The following is a 16,755-nucleotide window of genomic DNA, read 5'->3' on the forward strand; positions in this document are numbered from 1 at the left end:
GCGATGCATTCCTCGCCATGAAAAACAAAGGTGTTTTTGAGGGGCTAAACATACTCAAAACAAAATCAAACTTGTCACACACATTTAAAATCCTGAATGTAGTTATCTGATGTGATTTTAATGCTTCAGAGTGGCAACTCGGCTCGATAGCGCCCCCTACAATATTTCGACGATGCAGCCCTCGCAGTACGTTTCACCTAGATGTATGAAATTAAGTAAGCAGGTGTATTACATGTAGACTTAAAAAAAAAGTCTTAGGGGTCTATGCTCTAAACCCAACCGGAAGTCAGCCAATTTGAATTTTGTATGAATTTCTTGTGGTTTTATTTCCTTTTCCAGGTGCTGCACTACGAACTCCTCCTAGGGAAATAATCCGATCAGCTTAGAATTTGGTCAGAACAACCTAAAGAACTTAACGATTCAAAGTTACTAAAAGCTTGATGTTTCATCGGATAACATGGACTTGGTGTCGCGGCAATTTTACATGATTCGCCATCATCCATCAAGCTTTTGTAACTCAACCTTACTTTGTCAAAACTGCCCCAAACTTGACATGCTTGATTGCTGTCGTGATTTTAGGACATCTGCATGCCAATATTAACTCATAGTCATAGCGCCACCTACTGGCAACCACGGACGTAAACAGAATTCTATCATAACAGCGGCCCAAACAGGGTTTGTGGGCACACCATGAGAAAAAGACTTCTCTGATCTAAATATGTGCAAACTAAGATGCTTGGAGAACAAAAGTTAATCAACAGTGTTTTTCAAACCATGTCAGTGGGCATTAGTATAAATGATCTGTCCAGAGCTTCTACATGAGAATCAGGTTAAATGTTACAATGAATGCTTCACACTACAATCTAAAGTTACAGAAGAGCTTAAAATGAAAACCGTGTCAAATTAAAGTGTTCAAGTAAAAACAAATGACACTGCTGTTCTGTTAACTTTCATGTAAGTCCAAATACAATCAGTAGGACACTGCAGGGAATTGAACTCCATCCCAGTAACTTGACAGTCTGTTATGTTATAAACACTGAAACACATTCACACATTCATTTTCTTAATGATCTTAACAGGCTTACATTTATGATTGTATCGGAGGTACACTCAAAACATTTGAGGCTTAAGGCCTGGCAACATGATCTTGGTACACTGCTGGTTGAGGCAGGAAATACTGTTTATCTCGTGCACGCAATGTATGATGGTCACAGAAATGCATGGCCGCGTCAACCAGAGTCCTGCCAGTACCCTCGACGTGCGTGAAGTTGCGAGGGCCCGATCAATGCTGCTTGCAGCTTTAATTATTATTATGATTTTTATTTTTATCGTTTGGGAGCATATTTGGGATACTTGCCATGCATGAAAACTCACCAAATTTTGCAGTCTTGTCAGGTCTGGTGAAACTTAGGGTATGATATAGGTTGTATATTTGTGTGAAAAAAAATGGCTCTCTAGCGCCCCCTCAAATTTGGACCGGCGACGCCCCTCAGCCAGTATGTCCGATTTACTCGAAATTCGACACACATGTCCAGATCCACTAGCTCTACAAAAAAGCCTGTGAGACCCCTAATCTCCGCCTGGAAAAATTTTCCGCCATTTTGAATTTTGTGAAAAACACATTTTTGAGAACTCCTCCTACACACTTTGTCCGATTGCTACCAAATTTGCTGTGGATCATTATCAGATCTCCATCTCAAAAGTTATCAAAAGCTTGTTGATATCTTACAGCGTTAAGAAGATACGGACCAATGAACTTCTTGGGGCGTGGCTTGTTTATCAATATAAATAACTTCTCAACCGTGTATTCTAAAATCACCAAATTTGCAGTATATGTGCCCATCGCATGGCGGAACATTCCCTACAATTTTCTGTCCATTCAAGCCATAGGGAGCGCTACAGTAATTCACTCAATTTCAGTTTTTTGGTGATTTTTCGCGTTTTCAGCCTTTGTATTTGAACGAACTACTCCTAGAGAATTCATGCGATCGACTTCAAATTTAGTCAGGATGCTCTTAAGACCTTTGTGTTGAAAAGTTATTAAAAGCTAGAGTTTTCATCAAAGAACCTTGACGTGGCGGGGCGGCCATTTTGCCTCATTGGCCGGGAAAAAAGAAGTTGTTATAACTCCAAGGTACATTATTCAATCTGCACGAAATTTCTTATGCATGATGCTACTTCAACCCTGAGCACATTTCAATTGACAAATGTTCAATAACTCATAGTGCCACCTACTGGCAAAAGGAAATGTCATATTTTATACTTTTATTTACTCCTCCTAGCCAGTTCACCAGATCAGTCTGAAATGTTGTAAAGATAGTCTTAACACGTTGATGATGCACCATCATGAATATTGGGAGTTTTCGTTGAACGCTGTTGCCGCAGCAACGCATCATTCGCCATGAAAAAGTAGGCTGATGAATCAGTGGCTTGCGATGCTCAAAAACTCATGGAACTTTATACATGTGTTATAGGTAATGGGAGGACATATTTTATATGGGTGTTTGGCTTGGCCGTTTTAAATTGCCTCCATAGCGCCCCCTACAATATTTCAAAAGAGCAGCCCCAGCGCTACGTTTGAGGTACCTGTATGAAACTTGGTAGGATTATGTATCTCAGAGAGACTTACAAATAAGTCTCTTGGGACCATGCTCTAAACCGTACCGGAAGTCGGCCATTTTGATTTTTGTGTCATTTTTCAATGGATTTAGGCTCATTTCTAGTCGCTATACTTTAACGAACTCCTCCTAGGCACTTTGTCGGATCCACTTGAAATTTGGTCGGTACAGTCTCAAGACCTTTGTGATTAAAAGTTATCAAAAGCTTTACGTTTGACAGAATGGCTTAGCCGTAGCGGGCGGCTACTTTACGTGACTCCCCATGAAAAAAGCTGATGTAACTCAGCCGGACTTGTTCCAAACGCTCCTAAACTTCCCATGCTTGATAACACTCATGGCCTGAGGATGTCTACAAGCTAATTTTCACTAATACTCACAGCGCCACCTGCTGGCCAAAGTAATTCTGTGTTTTTTGACAACTGGCATCCGATTTACATGACTTTTACACAATGTTGTCTACAGTTGTTATAGAGCAACATAAAACATGCTTTTGCATGCTCAGTAGCACCTCACAGTGGATACAGGATGCTGTGGACTATTTGCATAGCAAAATAGCATAATTTCCTTTGCATAGCATGCATAGCATCATTTCCTGCGTCACGTGGTCCAAGCAGAAAAAAAGCATCGGACTCCGACGCGCGTTGCCTGACTGTCGCAGATGATTTCGGCTGCATACGTTGGAGTCCCGCCGGCACCCCCGACGTGTGGGAGGAGGCGAGGGCCCGTTCATCGCTGCTTGCAGCTTTAATTCTGATTTTTATTTTAGATCTTTGGGAGCATATTTGGGATACTTGCCATGTATGAAAACTCACCAAATTTTGCAGACTTGTCAGGCCTGGTGAAAATAGAGATATGATATAGGTTTCATATATGTGTGAAAAGAAATGGCTCTCTAGCGCCCCCTCAAATTTGGACCGGCGACGCCCCTCGGCCAGTATGTCCGATTTACTCGAAATTCGACACACATGTCCAGATCCACTAGCTCTAAAAAAAAAGCCTCTCAGACCCCTAAGGTCCGCCTACCTAGATTTTCCGCCATCTTGAATTTTGTGAAAAACACATTTTTGAGAACTCCTCCTACACACTTGGTCCGATTGCTACCAAATTTTCTGTGGATCATTATTGGATCAAGATCACATGAAGTTATCAAAAGCTTGTTGATATCTTAAAGCGTTAAGAAGATACGGACCAATGAACTTCTTGGGGCGTGGCTTGTTTTTCAATACACATAACTTCTCAACCGTGTATCCTAAAATCACCAAATTTGCAGTATTTGTGCATATTGCATGGTGGAACATACGATGCAATTTCCATTCCATTCAACCCATAGGGTGCGCTACAGTAATTCACTCAATTTCAGTTTTTTGGTGATTTTTCGCGTTTTCAGCCTTTGTATTTGAACGAACTCCTCCTAGAGAATTCATGCGATCAACTTCAAATTTGGTCGGGATGCTCTTAAGACCTTTGTGATGAAAAATTATCAAAAGCTAGAGTTTTCATCAAAGAACCTTGACGTGGCGGGGCGGCCATTTTGCCTCATTGGCCGGGAAGAAAGAAGTTGTTATAACTCCAAGGTACATTATTCAATCTGCACGAAATTTCTTATGCATGATGCTACTTCAACTCTTAGCACATTTCAATTGAAAAATGTTCAATAACTCATAGTGCCACCTACTGGCAAAAGGAAATGTCATATTTTATACTTTTATTTACTCCTCCTAGCCAGTTCACCAGATCAGTCTGAAATTTTGTAAATATAGTCTTAACACGTTGATGATGCACCATCATGAATATTGGGAGTTTTCGTTGAACGCTGTTGCCGCGGCAACGCATCATTCGCCATGAAAAAGTAGGCTGATGGATCAGTGGCTTGCGATGCTCAAAAACTCATGGAACTTTATACATGTGTTATAGGTAATGGGAGGACATATTTTATATGGGTGTTTGGCTTGGCCGTTTTAAATTGCCTCCATAGCGCCCCCTACAATATTTCAAAAGAGCAGCCCCAGCGCTACGTTTGAGGTACCTGTATGAAACTTGGTAGGATTATGTATCTCAGAGAGACTTACAAATAAGTCTCTTGGGACCATGCTCTAAACCGTACCGTTTTCAATGGATTTAGGCTCATTTCTAGTCACTATACTTTAACAAACTCCTCCTAGGCACTTTGTCGGATCCACTTGAAATTTGGTCGGTACAGTCTCAAGACCTTTGTGATTAAAAGTTATCAAAAGCTTTACGTTTGACGGAATGGCTTAGCCGTAGCGGGCGGCTACTTTACGTGACTCCCCATGAAAAAAGCTGATGTAACTCAGCCAGACTTGTTCCAAACGCTCCTAAACTTCCCATGCTTGATAACACTCATGGCCTGAGGATGTCTACAAGCTAATTTTCACTAATACTCACAGCGCCACCTGCTGGCCAAAGTAATTCTGCGTTTTTTGACAACTGGCATCCGATTTACATGACTTTTACACTATGTCGTCTACAGTTGTTATCGAGCAACATAATACATGTTTGTGCATGCTCTGTAGCACCACACAGTGGATACAAGATGCTGTGGACTATTTGCATTGCATCATTTCCTGCGTCACACGGTCCAAGCAGAAAAAAAGCATCGGACTCCTATGCGCGTTGTCCGACTGTCGCAGACGATCTCGGCTGCATACGTTGGAGTCCCGCCGGCACCCCCGACGTGCGGGAGGAGGCGAGGGCCCGTTCATCGCTGCTTGCAGCTTTAATTAGGGCCCGAGCCACTGACAACGTCGGGCCAGCGAAGGCCCTATTGAAATTGTATGGGGTATTATTATTAGGGCCCGAGCCACCGACAACGTCGGGCCAGCGAAGGCCCTATTGAAATTTGAATGTTTTTTATTATTATGATTTTTATTTTTCCGCATTGGGAGCATTTTTGGGGTACTTGCCATGCATGAAAACTCACCAAATTTTGCACACTTGTCAGGTCTGGTGAAAATAGCCATCTGACATAGATTGCATATTTTTGTGTAAAAAAATGGCTCTCTAGCGCCCCCTCAAAGTTGGACCGGCGACGCCCCTCGGCCAGTATGTCCGATTTACTTGAAATTCGATACACATGTCCAGATCCACTAGCTCTACAAAAAAGCCTCTCAGACCCCTAATCTCCGCCTGGAAAAATTTTCCGCCATCTTGAATTTTGTGAAAAACTCATTTTTCATAACTGCTCCTAGACGCTTTGTCCGATTGCTACCAAATTTGCTGTGGATCATTATCAGATCTCCATCTCAAAAGTTATCAAAAGCTTGTTGATATCTTATAGCGTTTAGAAGATACGGACCAATGAACTTCTTGGGGCGTGGCTTGTTTATCACAACACATAACTTCTCAACCGTGTATCTTAAAATCACCAAATTTGCAGTATATGTGCACATCGCATGGCAGAACATACCCTGTAATTTTCATTCCATTCAACCAATAGGGGGCGCTACAGTAATTCACTCAATTTCAGTTTTTTGGTGATTTTTCACATTTTCAGCCTTTGTATTTGAACGAACTCCTCCTAGAGAATTCATGCGATCGACTTCAAATTTCCAGCATCGCAGAGTCCAGCAGGAAAAATATGTTAAACTCCGGGACGCGTTGCCCGATGGTCAAAGACATTCGCGGCCGCTTCTGCCAGCATCCTGCCAGTACCCCCGAGACGCGGGAAGGTGCGAGGGCCCGTCCATCTTATTTGGTACTGTGTGTTCAAATGTGTCGATTCATAGAGATCTTTCACTTTCACAGAACTAATTACTATGTAGACTAATTTGCTTTGTCTATATATGGTCAAGACAACATTTTAAATGAGTGGTACTTTAAATGTATTTTACTGTAAAAAAATAAGTAATAGTAAAGTGTTAACATTTTAACTTTTTTTTAGTGTTGAACCAGGACTAGCATATTTCTCTTGAAGACACTTGAGAAGCCTAGACAGACCCATAAATACCGTAATCATGCATTCGTTGCCAGAGGCAGAGGCTTCAGAACATCTAATAGAAAAAAGTTGGCAGTCAAAGTTTTGCAGATAAAGTTCATTGTTGTGTTGAAATAAAGGAAATTCAGGCTTCTTGACATCGACTCCAAAATGTATCAACTAGTGTAAATGGAAAAAATATGTACTGTATGTAATGTGTCGACAGAGTTGTGGACTAAAGAAGTTTCACACTGTACAGGAGAACCAGGATTTCTTATAATTAGCATTCATATCGGTTCATGTGCATGTTTGTTAATAGAAAGAACGAAATGAGTCAAGGATTTGAAACCTTAATTGGACAGAACAAAAGCCTCTCAAACTTTATAATTTCACTGTAAATATAATCTTGTTTTACAGTATTAAAATATGTCAAAACAAATTAAACCAGCAGTCATCATTACAAGAAAAAAGCATAAACTGTGAAGATCAGTTTTACCTCTCAGCAGTTGGAAAACAAAACTCTTACTTCTGTCTTTGTAGTTACAAAGATTGAATGTAGTCTACTTTGATTTGAATCGGGGGGTTGGGTGGGTGGGGGTGACATAATGTTATATTATTCATTGTGTTGATCCAGGTGTGAACTGACAAGTAGTTATTTGGTAACATTGACTGATTGCTGCCTAGTTTAATTGTGCAGCAACCACACTGTTTAATTCATTGCCTGGCACTTTTAACTTGGTAATTACCCGCTGCTGGGACTCAGTGGGACTCCAGTGGTTGTGTCAAAAACAGCTCAGTCAGTGAATTCACCTACAAAAATCCATGCAGGAAGCCATTTTTTATTTATTAGGTGTGTTGGTCTGGCCCATTTGTCAGTTATGCTGTATTTTGCATTTTGTGTGATACAATACAAAGACATTTACTTAAAAGTTGAATTTTTCTGGTAATTGATATACAAGTGTATGCCTTCCAGCCAACACATTGTCAGTGGTCAGTGGCCCTACGCTTCAAACTATGACGCTCTACGTTCCCTTCTAGCGTCAGTTTTGGTCGTAGCAGGGACGGCAACGTTCAATGTATCCTCATACGGTGGTTAAGTAGAAAAGTTACTCCTCATTTTTAGTGCGTTTTCCTACAAAAGCAACACGTGTCAATTCCAGCTCTTCAAAATAAACTTCCATCTTCACAGCAAACTATTTAGGCGTAAGCAACAAAACTACTTGGTTAGGTTAAAAAAAAAGATGGTTGTTTGGGATAAAAACAATTTGAAAACAAACAGCAGTATCCTGGCTGTAGATCAGCGTGTTGGACACACAGCGTTGCACAACAGTCTGATCCTGACTGATGAACAATTAAATACAACAATGTTAGTGCTATAGCAGCATTCGCCACCAAACAGCAACTCCGGAAGAAGAAACTGAACAAGTTCTTCTGTTTCATAACTGTTTAAACATTTCAGCCTATAACAGGTAAAACACGTCTGACTATATCTGCTACTGCAAAGATTTTCCACACAAGATATTATTTTCCTGATCCTCATTTATGTGTGAGGCAGAAGACCTTAACCTAGTAAATTCCATCCATGTATTTATTATAGATTTATATTATTCTCATTTTTCTCAGAGACTGAGGAAAGACAATTGAAATTGCTAAAATACTATATTTAATAATTAGCAGAGCAAGCAATTTAAAAAAAATATAAAGCCTTCCCATCAATAAAAATACACCACATTTGCATTCTTTAGACCTTTACACATCACAGTTTTTTTGTTTTTTTTGCTGCCAGTATCAACAGTTTTGATTTTGACATTTTTTGTGTGGTTTACCCCCTGCTGTTTAAAAGCCTTAATCCTACATGAGGCAGACTTGTGGGGATTTCTTTTCTGTTGTCGGTGATACGGTGACCATCCCATATCGTTAAAAAGTGAACATGCTATAGCTCTGCAGCGATTTAACCCTGACCTCAGTGCAGCACTTTTGGAGGCTGATCCATGACACATGAATGCTGTAAAGATGGCAGACAGAAACACAGCCAAAGCAAATAATGTCTGCATGAGTGTTAGTATGTCTTGTGTTTCTGTCCTCCCACAGAAACAGCAAACACAAAGTCATCAAATGACAACAAGAGAAAGAAAGAGAAAGAAAGGGAAGGAAAGCACTTACCCTTTAATCCAGCTAGAAGATAGCAGGGTCAGGGTTTAGAAGAAGAAGATGAAGAAGGAACAAACAGAGAAACATAAAGACACACAGCAAAGCCACCGACATTTTAATGCTACAGCAGTTGTACCACAAAGAGCGAAGCAGCGCACAGAGAAAGAGTAACATTTGAAAACAGGTACAGAACATGACCAGGAAGAGGACAAACTAAGAACATCGTTGGCTGAAAAAATGATATGAGGACAACTACAGTAGTAGCACAAGAAGAGACAACAAGAATCTGAGAGTGATGAAAATAATATATCTATATATAATATATATATATATGTACTGTGTATATATATATGTACTGTATATATATATATATATATATATATATATATATATATATACAGTACATATATATATATATTATATATAGATATATTATATATAAAACATATATTATATATATATATATATATATATATATATATATATATATGTACTGTATATATACAGTATATCAGCAAATTGATGTTTGTACAGGCTTCAGAAGATACAAGAGCAACGATCGTCATTTGAAAACATAAAATGTGGCTGCAGTAGAATATCTAATTTCCTACAAGTGAGTTTAATCCATCAATGTCACTTTATGACATTTATGATTCTTGTGCTACCATTTTCTCACAAGACTGTAGAAAATACAACAATTATTTAAATGAAGGCTCAACTAAAAGAGATGCTACATCATCAAGTTAGCTGAAAAAAAAAGAAAGTCACAGAGAAAGTTATGACTGCATCTTGTGGTGTGAGACCTTAAGGACACAGAGTTGAAGACTTACAAAACTGAGATATGGGTGCGTCGAGCTGCGGTGCCGTGCCCCCCTTCGAGTTGAGTTTCTGGACCTGGGTGGGAGGAACTGGCTTGTGTGACTGACCCGTGGCTCGGTACATGGCCTGCACCCAAAGGATCCGGTCCTGCTCGTCGTCGCTGGCGAAGATCACGGTGTCGCCCTCTTTCACGGCATTGAAGAACGTCCGGCCGCCATCTAGACCTGAGGGATGGACAGAGGAAGAGGAAGATGATTTATGTGTGAACAGGATCACTCATTGCTGTTTGTAGCCACAAGAAGTCCTGAGTTACCGTCACAAGCAGTACCCAGCTGGATGTTAGGCCACAGTTTCACGTGTCTCTTTAATGTGACTTTTGTGTTTGGATGCAACATATTGGAACTCAGCTGTTTCATGTGACCTGACTGATCGCTTTATTATCAGGTACATGACAGAGACCTTATTTGATAAATTGTCTGGATTGTGTTCACATGCTGTCCACACCTCACTGATATCTCATCTCAGGCCACCTCGGCGAGATCCACACATTTAAGAATCAAAAAGAAGAGCATTATCATCTCACTAAACTGGCTAAATCTGAAAATGCTATTTTTATTTATGTATTTATTTACCAGCTCACCATTTATTATATTATTTTTTCTCTTTTTTATGTATATGACGTGAGTTGGGTGGGGGGGGGTTGAAGGTTTGGATATGCTCTGTTTTGTTTTATACTGTTTGTACTCTACTGAATGTCGAAAAAAAATATTTTGACACTGACTGAATTAAAACAGAGTCTATAGTATAAGTGCACAAACTCAATGTTGTAAATGATAAATTAAAGGCTTATTCCAGTGAGTTAGTACTGCACTTTGGTTTTCTCTGACTTACAGCTAGGTTTAATTGTGGGGTGAAGCAGACACAACACCCGTTGAAGGCTCACCAACACATGTGTTTTTAAATATTCTGTCAGGTTGAAGCTGGGTGAGAGGTTGAACCTCACAGTCCTGAGAAGAGATCCAATCAGGCATGCAGCAAAACAAATTTAACAACACAATTTCCATTTCAATTTCCTGGCGTTGCTTGTTGGAATGCTCTACACAGCTGTGTGACTGCTGTTACCTGGCTGGGGGTCAGTGTAGTCCACTGTGTAGCCATCCAGTTGGAGGAGCTCCACCGGCTCGGCCTTCTTCTCTCTGTAGCTGCACATTGCAAAGGTATACTGACTCACCTGCACCAATCAGAGAGAGGGAAGAGGGAACGCATTCAATACTGCATGCATTCATATGCTGGTTAGTTAGCTGTCGACCACATCACCCATTGCACATCTATTCGTTAAACATGAAAACGAGCACCACAATAATAACAACAGGACTACATTATGGCATGGAAACTTCATCGTAGCTCAGAGGGAAATTTCTCCTCAGAAAATTCATCAATAATTACAGATTTGTTGGCTTTTTCAGAACTGTTCAGACAATCCTCTTTACCAACATTCAGCACAACAGTTAATATAACATGCAAAATGCATTGAGAACGCATGACGGAACCAAAACACTTGATGCACTCAGGATCAACTCTTCCATCAAGTTCCACATACCTACCAAATTGCATACAGCTAGGTGAAACCCAATATTGGGGCTACTCAATAGGGGGCGCTATCAAGCCAATTTTTCATACCGCAGCAGGACACCCCAATCAGACAGCAATTTTCGCCACGACTGCCTTGCGTGCCAAATTCCAAGTTCTCACCAATATCCCAAGGACCTCCTTTTCCACTTCAAAAGACATAGAATAATCGGAATAATAATAAACATTTGAAGAACAATAGGTCCTACAACATCTGACTCTACAACATCTACAACAGTAACACTGTCACTCATTACACAACCACCTGGAATAACAGCAAGCATAGCAATATGTGTCATTGTATTTTAAGTGTTTTATTCAGCATTAACTAAGACCCCATTATAACAAAAAGGACACTTCTTTATTGCATGGATTGTGCTTCTTTCCATGACACGGAAAGAAATCAATGCTACTATATTATTTAATAGGCTTTACAGTGCTGCCAATCAATCAATGTGTCATTGCTGCTTGTGGCTCTTTACAACCGAACACAGTAGGCTAAATGTTAGCTGTCATGCACATACATATACACTTAAGGGTTCCAGTTTGGGGGGTTTAACCTTAATGTAAGTCTTTTTTACACTCATGTAGCAATGTCGGTTTTATCGTTTCACCTTTACCACAATAAAGCTGCCTTGATTTTCTGGGAATATCGTTGTCCTTTTTTTGTTGACATTATTCACCCATGCATCAAGACCCCAGGCTTTGTTCTTCACTCCTGTTGGACCCAAGTGACTTTCCCAGACCTGATTTTACTCCAAGTCAAATTGAAGTGTATCCAAACTCTCTGCTCTGTCAGGCGGAACACAGTGGTGCTTTGAGCTAAATGCTAAAATCAGCATGCTAACATGCTCACAATCACAAAGTCCGAGAAGTGGCAGAGCATCCAATAGATTTTGGGATATGTCAATATCTTAAACTACACATGATTATAGGGGTCTTTAGAGTTTGTAAATGACTATGTTACATTCATAAAACAGGGTGATGGAAAGGATGATTCCTAATGATATTGGAGCGAGAGAGAGAGAGACACAGAGAGAGACAGAGAGAGAGAGAGAAAGAAAAAGAGGACTGGTTTGTCCATGACAGCTGTGTAACTTCAAGTGGATCTCTCAGTGTGTGTGTGTGTGTGTGTGTGTGTGTGTGTGTGTGTGTGTGTGTGTGTGTGTGTGTGTGTGTGTGTGTGCTATATTAATCACATCATAACAAAGTTAAGTGGCGGAATTAGAAGGTTAACTTGAAGATGTGTGTTCATGACCAGCAATAATGAGTAGAGGGGCGGTGTGTGTGTGTATGTGTGTGTGTGTGTGTACAGCCATATTTTTGTATACAAATGCAAATTAGTACTCTTATCAAAATGAAAGGGGGCCATAAGTGCCCTGTGACACCCTGGTGAGAATGACCTAAAGAGGCTTATCCCATTTTCATGTCAAATGGGAAAGATGGATCAAATGAGAGATATCCGGTTTTCTGATTCATGAGAGACAACTCAAAACAGTTGTCATGTGAGGGTTGGAAATACTGTGTATTGCAAACAAACACACGACTTTCACCCAGGAAACCACTGTTTGTGTCCTGGTGAAACCAGGCCGACTTGTGAACTATACCCACAAGTTAATGTATCACATTTGTTAAATGCATTCAAGTACCCAGAGGATGGATTTTTGATTTCAATGAAGGCTTTCCTTTAATGCAACCCCCAGTAAAAGTAGAGTGATACAGTCATAGCTAACGTGTACAGGAAGCTAGCAGGGATTAACAGGTTCAGTCCTGTTAATAAAAGGTCAATATTGACCCTGGTTAAGGCTTTGACCTGTCAGTGCTTCCTGTGTTGGTAACAGGAAGTGTAGCGACTGTTGCTAGTTGTAGCTGGACTGCTGCTACTGTAGCTGCCAGTCATACCGGCCTGTCGTCACAAATCAGCAGGCCTGGCCAATCTGCCGCTGTCGCCACCTCTGCCGCTGCAAGTGGCAGCTCTCACTCTAGCTGCAGCTGCATTCTGTGTGTGTGTGTGTGTGTGTGTGTGTGTGTGTGTGTGTGTGTGTGTGTATGTGTGTGTGCGTGTGTGCGTAAGTGTGACAAATGAGATTCCCCACAACAGTGCTGATGAGACCTGAGGCCAAGTAAAGGATAGAGGGAACCGGACCTACTCTCCAGCAGCTCCCTGGCCTCCAGGACACTGCAAAGGCAAATCAGAGTCTAAACTACTCCCCCCCCTCCACCCGTACCCTGAAACACCATCTCTGCCTCTCCCTCTCTCTCCCTCAGCTGTCAGTCAGCAGAGAAGAGAGGGACGAGGAGAGACGGTGATGAAGAAGGAGAAAGGAAGAGTGAGGAGAGTGAAGGGGATGGCTGCAGTCGTTTAGCTTCACATCATTACAGGAAACACATGGACATGAATACTGGAGATGATTTGTTGGATATGGCATGTCTGTTCACAAACAAACTTCAAAGTCAAAAGCATATTAATTTGATTGAAATTTAGAAAAAATGAATTGAAGCAAATTTAATTGAATGAAACTGAACTGAACTGACTTGAAGTGAACTGAACAGCATGACATCAAAGTGAACTGACATAATTGAACTGAAATTAATTGAAGTGAATTAGAATAAAGTGAATTTAACCAAACAGAAATTCAGTGATCTCAAATAAAGTGAAGTGAATTCAGGCTCACTGAATTAAAATGATTCAAACTGAAACAGAGTGATGGGAAATGAGCTGAAATTCAGTGAATACAAATCAATTGGGCTAAAAGGAACTGAACATGCACTGAACTGAATTGAGCTAAGCTGAAGTGAATTAAAGTGAATCGAGTTGAAGTGACTAGAAAGACAGATGTGGATATGTGTGCAATTAAACTCAGCCCACCATGAACATGCGAGGTTTAGCCGATCTGTAATCTGCCTGGAGGCTTTATGGAGGGGGGGGGGGACTCAGGCCACAACCACTGTACTGATTATGAACTCATGGAGGAGTAGGAGGAGTAGGAGGAGGAGGAGGTGATTTAAGGACAGAGAGGAAGTGTGGAGGATAAGGAAGGAAGAGATGACAGGCAAGGGTTAAACAACAGGGAGGAGAAAGAAGAGGATGGCAAATGTAGAGGAAGCAGAGGATGTGGAGGAGGTAAAGTAAGAGAAATGGATGAAGAGAGGGAGGAGTGAGATGAGACAGAGGGAGTGTGTGAACACTGGGAAAAAGAAGTGTAGTGAGAGTCATTTACGCCTATTTCAACACCTAATTTAGTCCAAGCTCTGGTGGTGGTACTAACAAGGACAATCGCTTCAAACACTATGTACCGTACAGTTAAGTATATCATTTAGTCAATATTCTTAAATTACTTTAGATATTTGTTCGTCAGGCATACCCTTTAATATAGCATATTCAAGGCGATCAAAAACTAAAGATGCCCAAATCAAATTGGAAAATATATATTTGACGACTAAATATTCAAGATATGTAAAAATATATTTGTACATTTTATTAGCATGAAACTTGAAAATGAAAACCAGTACCACTCAAAGGACAAGAAAATAGACGAATGGGCCTAAAAGCATTCGTATGGAAGTTTAAGCAATCTAAACACAAAATATTATAAGCACGTAGTATAATTTATTTAATTTGTATTCATTGTTGGCTACCTTTTAAAAAAAAGCAATTTATGTAAAAATTCTAGAGCCTATGTTTTCTTGAAGGGTGGTACGAGTCAGCTGTCAACGATGAATGTAGAAGACTTTAAAAAGTAACTGCACTCAGCCTCATAATCCTACTTGTGCTGCCAACTAAGTGGTGACAACGTACTCTTTGCTCACCCCCTGCAGCAGTGATGTAGCATCACATTATGGTACAAGTACAACCGTCTAAAAATAATGTTCCCATACAACGAAAGTCAAGAGTCACTGTTGATTTATTTTCATTTACGTCCATAATTTAAATAATGTAGACAACATCCATGAATTAAATAATGTAACATACATAACATATACCTATTTCAAGCTAAACCATGATTGTTTATACTAAACCTAACCTAGTAGTTTTGTTGCTGAAACATAACCAAGTTTTGTTGCATTGTTGTTGTTTTTTGATTCAATTTACAATGTTAACCAAGCGTTTAAAACTGCCATCATAATCCAGAAGAAAATACATTTCCCTCGAAATGTAATTGATAGTGCAGTTTAGTTGTACGGGAAAGTAATTTATTAGGAGACAGTGTTGACACACCACACCTGACTACACCCAGCTGGGATGAGTTCAGCAGACCCCATGATGCCTTGCATGAATTAAGGTCGGGTGTGTTATATTAAATGAGGTGGAACAGAGCCTCGCCTATCTCAAAGCACAGACATAGAGCCATGTCAAAGTCCCACACCACCACATCACTTAGCTAATGCTAAGCTAACTTAAGTTTGCTACTGACATCCAAGGCCTTCACCCTCCATCCCTTGGTAGTAGAAGCCAGAAGTACGATCACATTATCCTGTGTAAATGAAGTTTGAAGTTTTGGGAAATATGTTTATTTGATTTCTTGCAGAGAGTTAGATGTATTTTTTAATCCATACTAAAACAAAGTTATAGATGAAATACATAATGAAATAAAAATAAAACAATGAGAAGGTGCTCCACCTTTTTTAATCTTTGTAATACGGGACAAACATCTAACTCTGGGTAAGAATGTGAATATCAAATCAACCTGACATTTGCCAAAATATGAAACTGTTCATTTAAGGTGTGACAGACTGTATTCATCATTTATTTCCCAAAAATCCCAAGACATTCGCAAGAGAAGGGAATACATCAGTGGCACCTTCTTGTAAGTAGGATCACTGATAACTTCTAATGACAAGTGGAACCTCAAAGGTGTCTTTCACATTCATTGGCATTATCAAATAAATTGTTTGCATTTTTAGCTGGTTTAATTGTTTTCTGTTTTTAATTAAGTTACCAGAATCTGAATCAGATGCTCCTATAGATAAGCACAAATAAATAATAGAAACAAACGACCACGTAAAATCTAAACAAAGGATTATGTAACATGTAAATTATACACATATGTAATGCGACAATATATGTAGAGGATATACTGTAAGTAAATACGAAATGCTAAGTATAAGAAACATTTGCAAATGTGCATCAAACAAATACAACTACGATGCAGAAAAGCGAACAAAAATGCTGATCCTTAAATGTCTGTTTTTCTTTAAGTACTCTTGAGTAGTACTGCAGTAGTGTGTATGTTCTTGTAGTTTGAAAGAGGGTCTGTGCATGTACTCTCTTCATTATCTGCAATAGAATCAACAGTGTGGTGGACTGTATATCATTATTATATGTGTAATTAACCAAATCAACTCCCATCAAAGTCTTAAGTCTGAAAGGAAGACAAAAGAAAACCAAATGAAGGTGTGTAGTGGTAAAGGCAGACATGGGTAACAAAAACAGTCAGTAGTTACTGACAAAGCTTGAACAAAAACAGACAGTGAACAAAGAAAAAGGAAATACACTGCACAGTAATCTAAAACAGCAACAGAAATGTGCACTCAGACCCACACAGAGTGTCTCTGCTCCTCAAGACAAACAGCCATGCACATACACAGACAGACATAAATACA

General features: G+C 39.9%; 1 protein-coding gene across 5 annotated transcripts in view; it reads right to left on the reverse strand.

Moving 5' to 3' along the window:
• The window catches only part of cadpsa (Ca2+-dependent activator protein for secretion a), a 206,380-nt gene that overhangs the window by 92,697 nt on the left and 96,928 nt on the right, over positions 1 to 16,755 (reverse strand). For all 5 annotated transcript variants that reach the window (XM_068712610.1, XM_068712609.1, XM_068712608.1 and 2 more), the window contains exons 10-11: positions 10,645 to 10,753; positions 9,534 to 9,746 (exon numbers count right to left, since the gene is read on the reverse strand). In XM_068712610.1, the coding sequence (XP_068568711.1) occupies positions 9,534 to 9,746; positions 10,645 to 10,753 (322 nt within the window). The remainder of the gene's footprint in view (positions 1 to 9,533; positions 9,747 to 10,644; positions 10,754 to 16,755) is intronic.

The sequence above is a fragment of the Cebidichthys violaceus genome, unplaced genomic scaffold (genome assembly GCF_023349555.1).
Source record: "Cebidichthys violaceus isolate CVI_PGR_0920_01 unplaced genomic scaffold, fCebVio1.0.p SCAF_17, whole genome shotgun sequence".
In the NCBI taxonomy this organism is placed as follows: Eukaryota; Metazoa; Chordata; class Actinopteri; order Perciformes; family Stichaeidae; genus Cebidichthys; species Cebidichthys violaceus.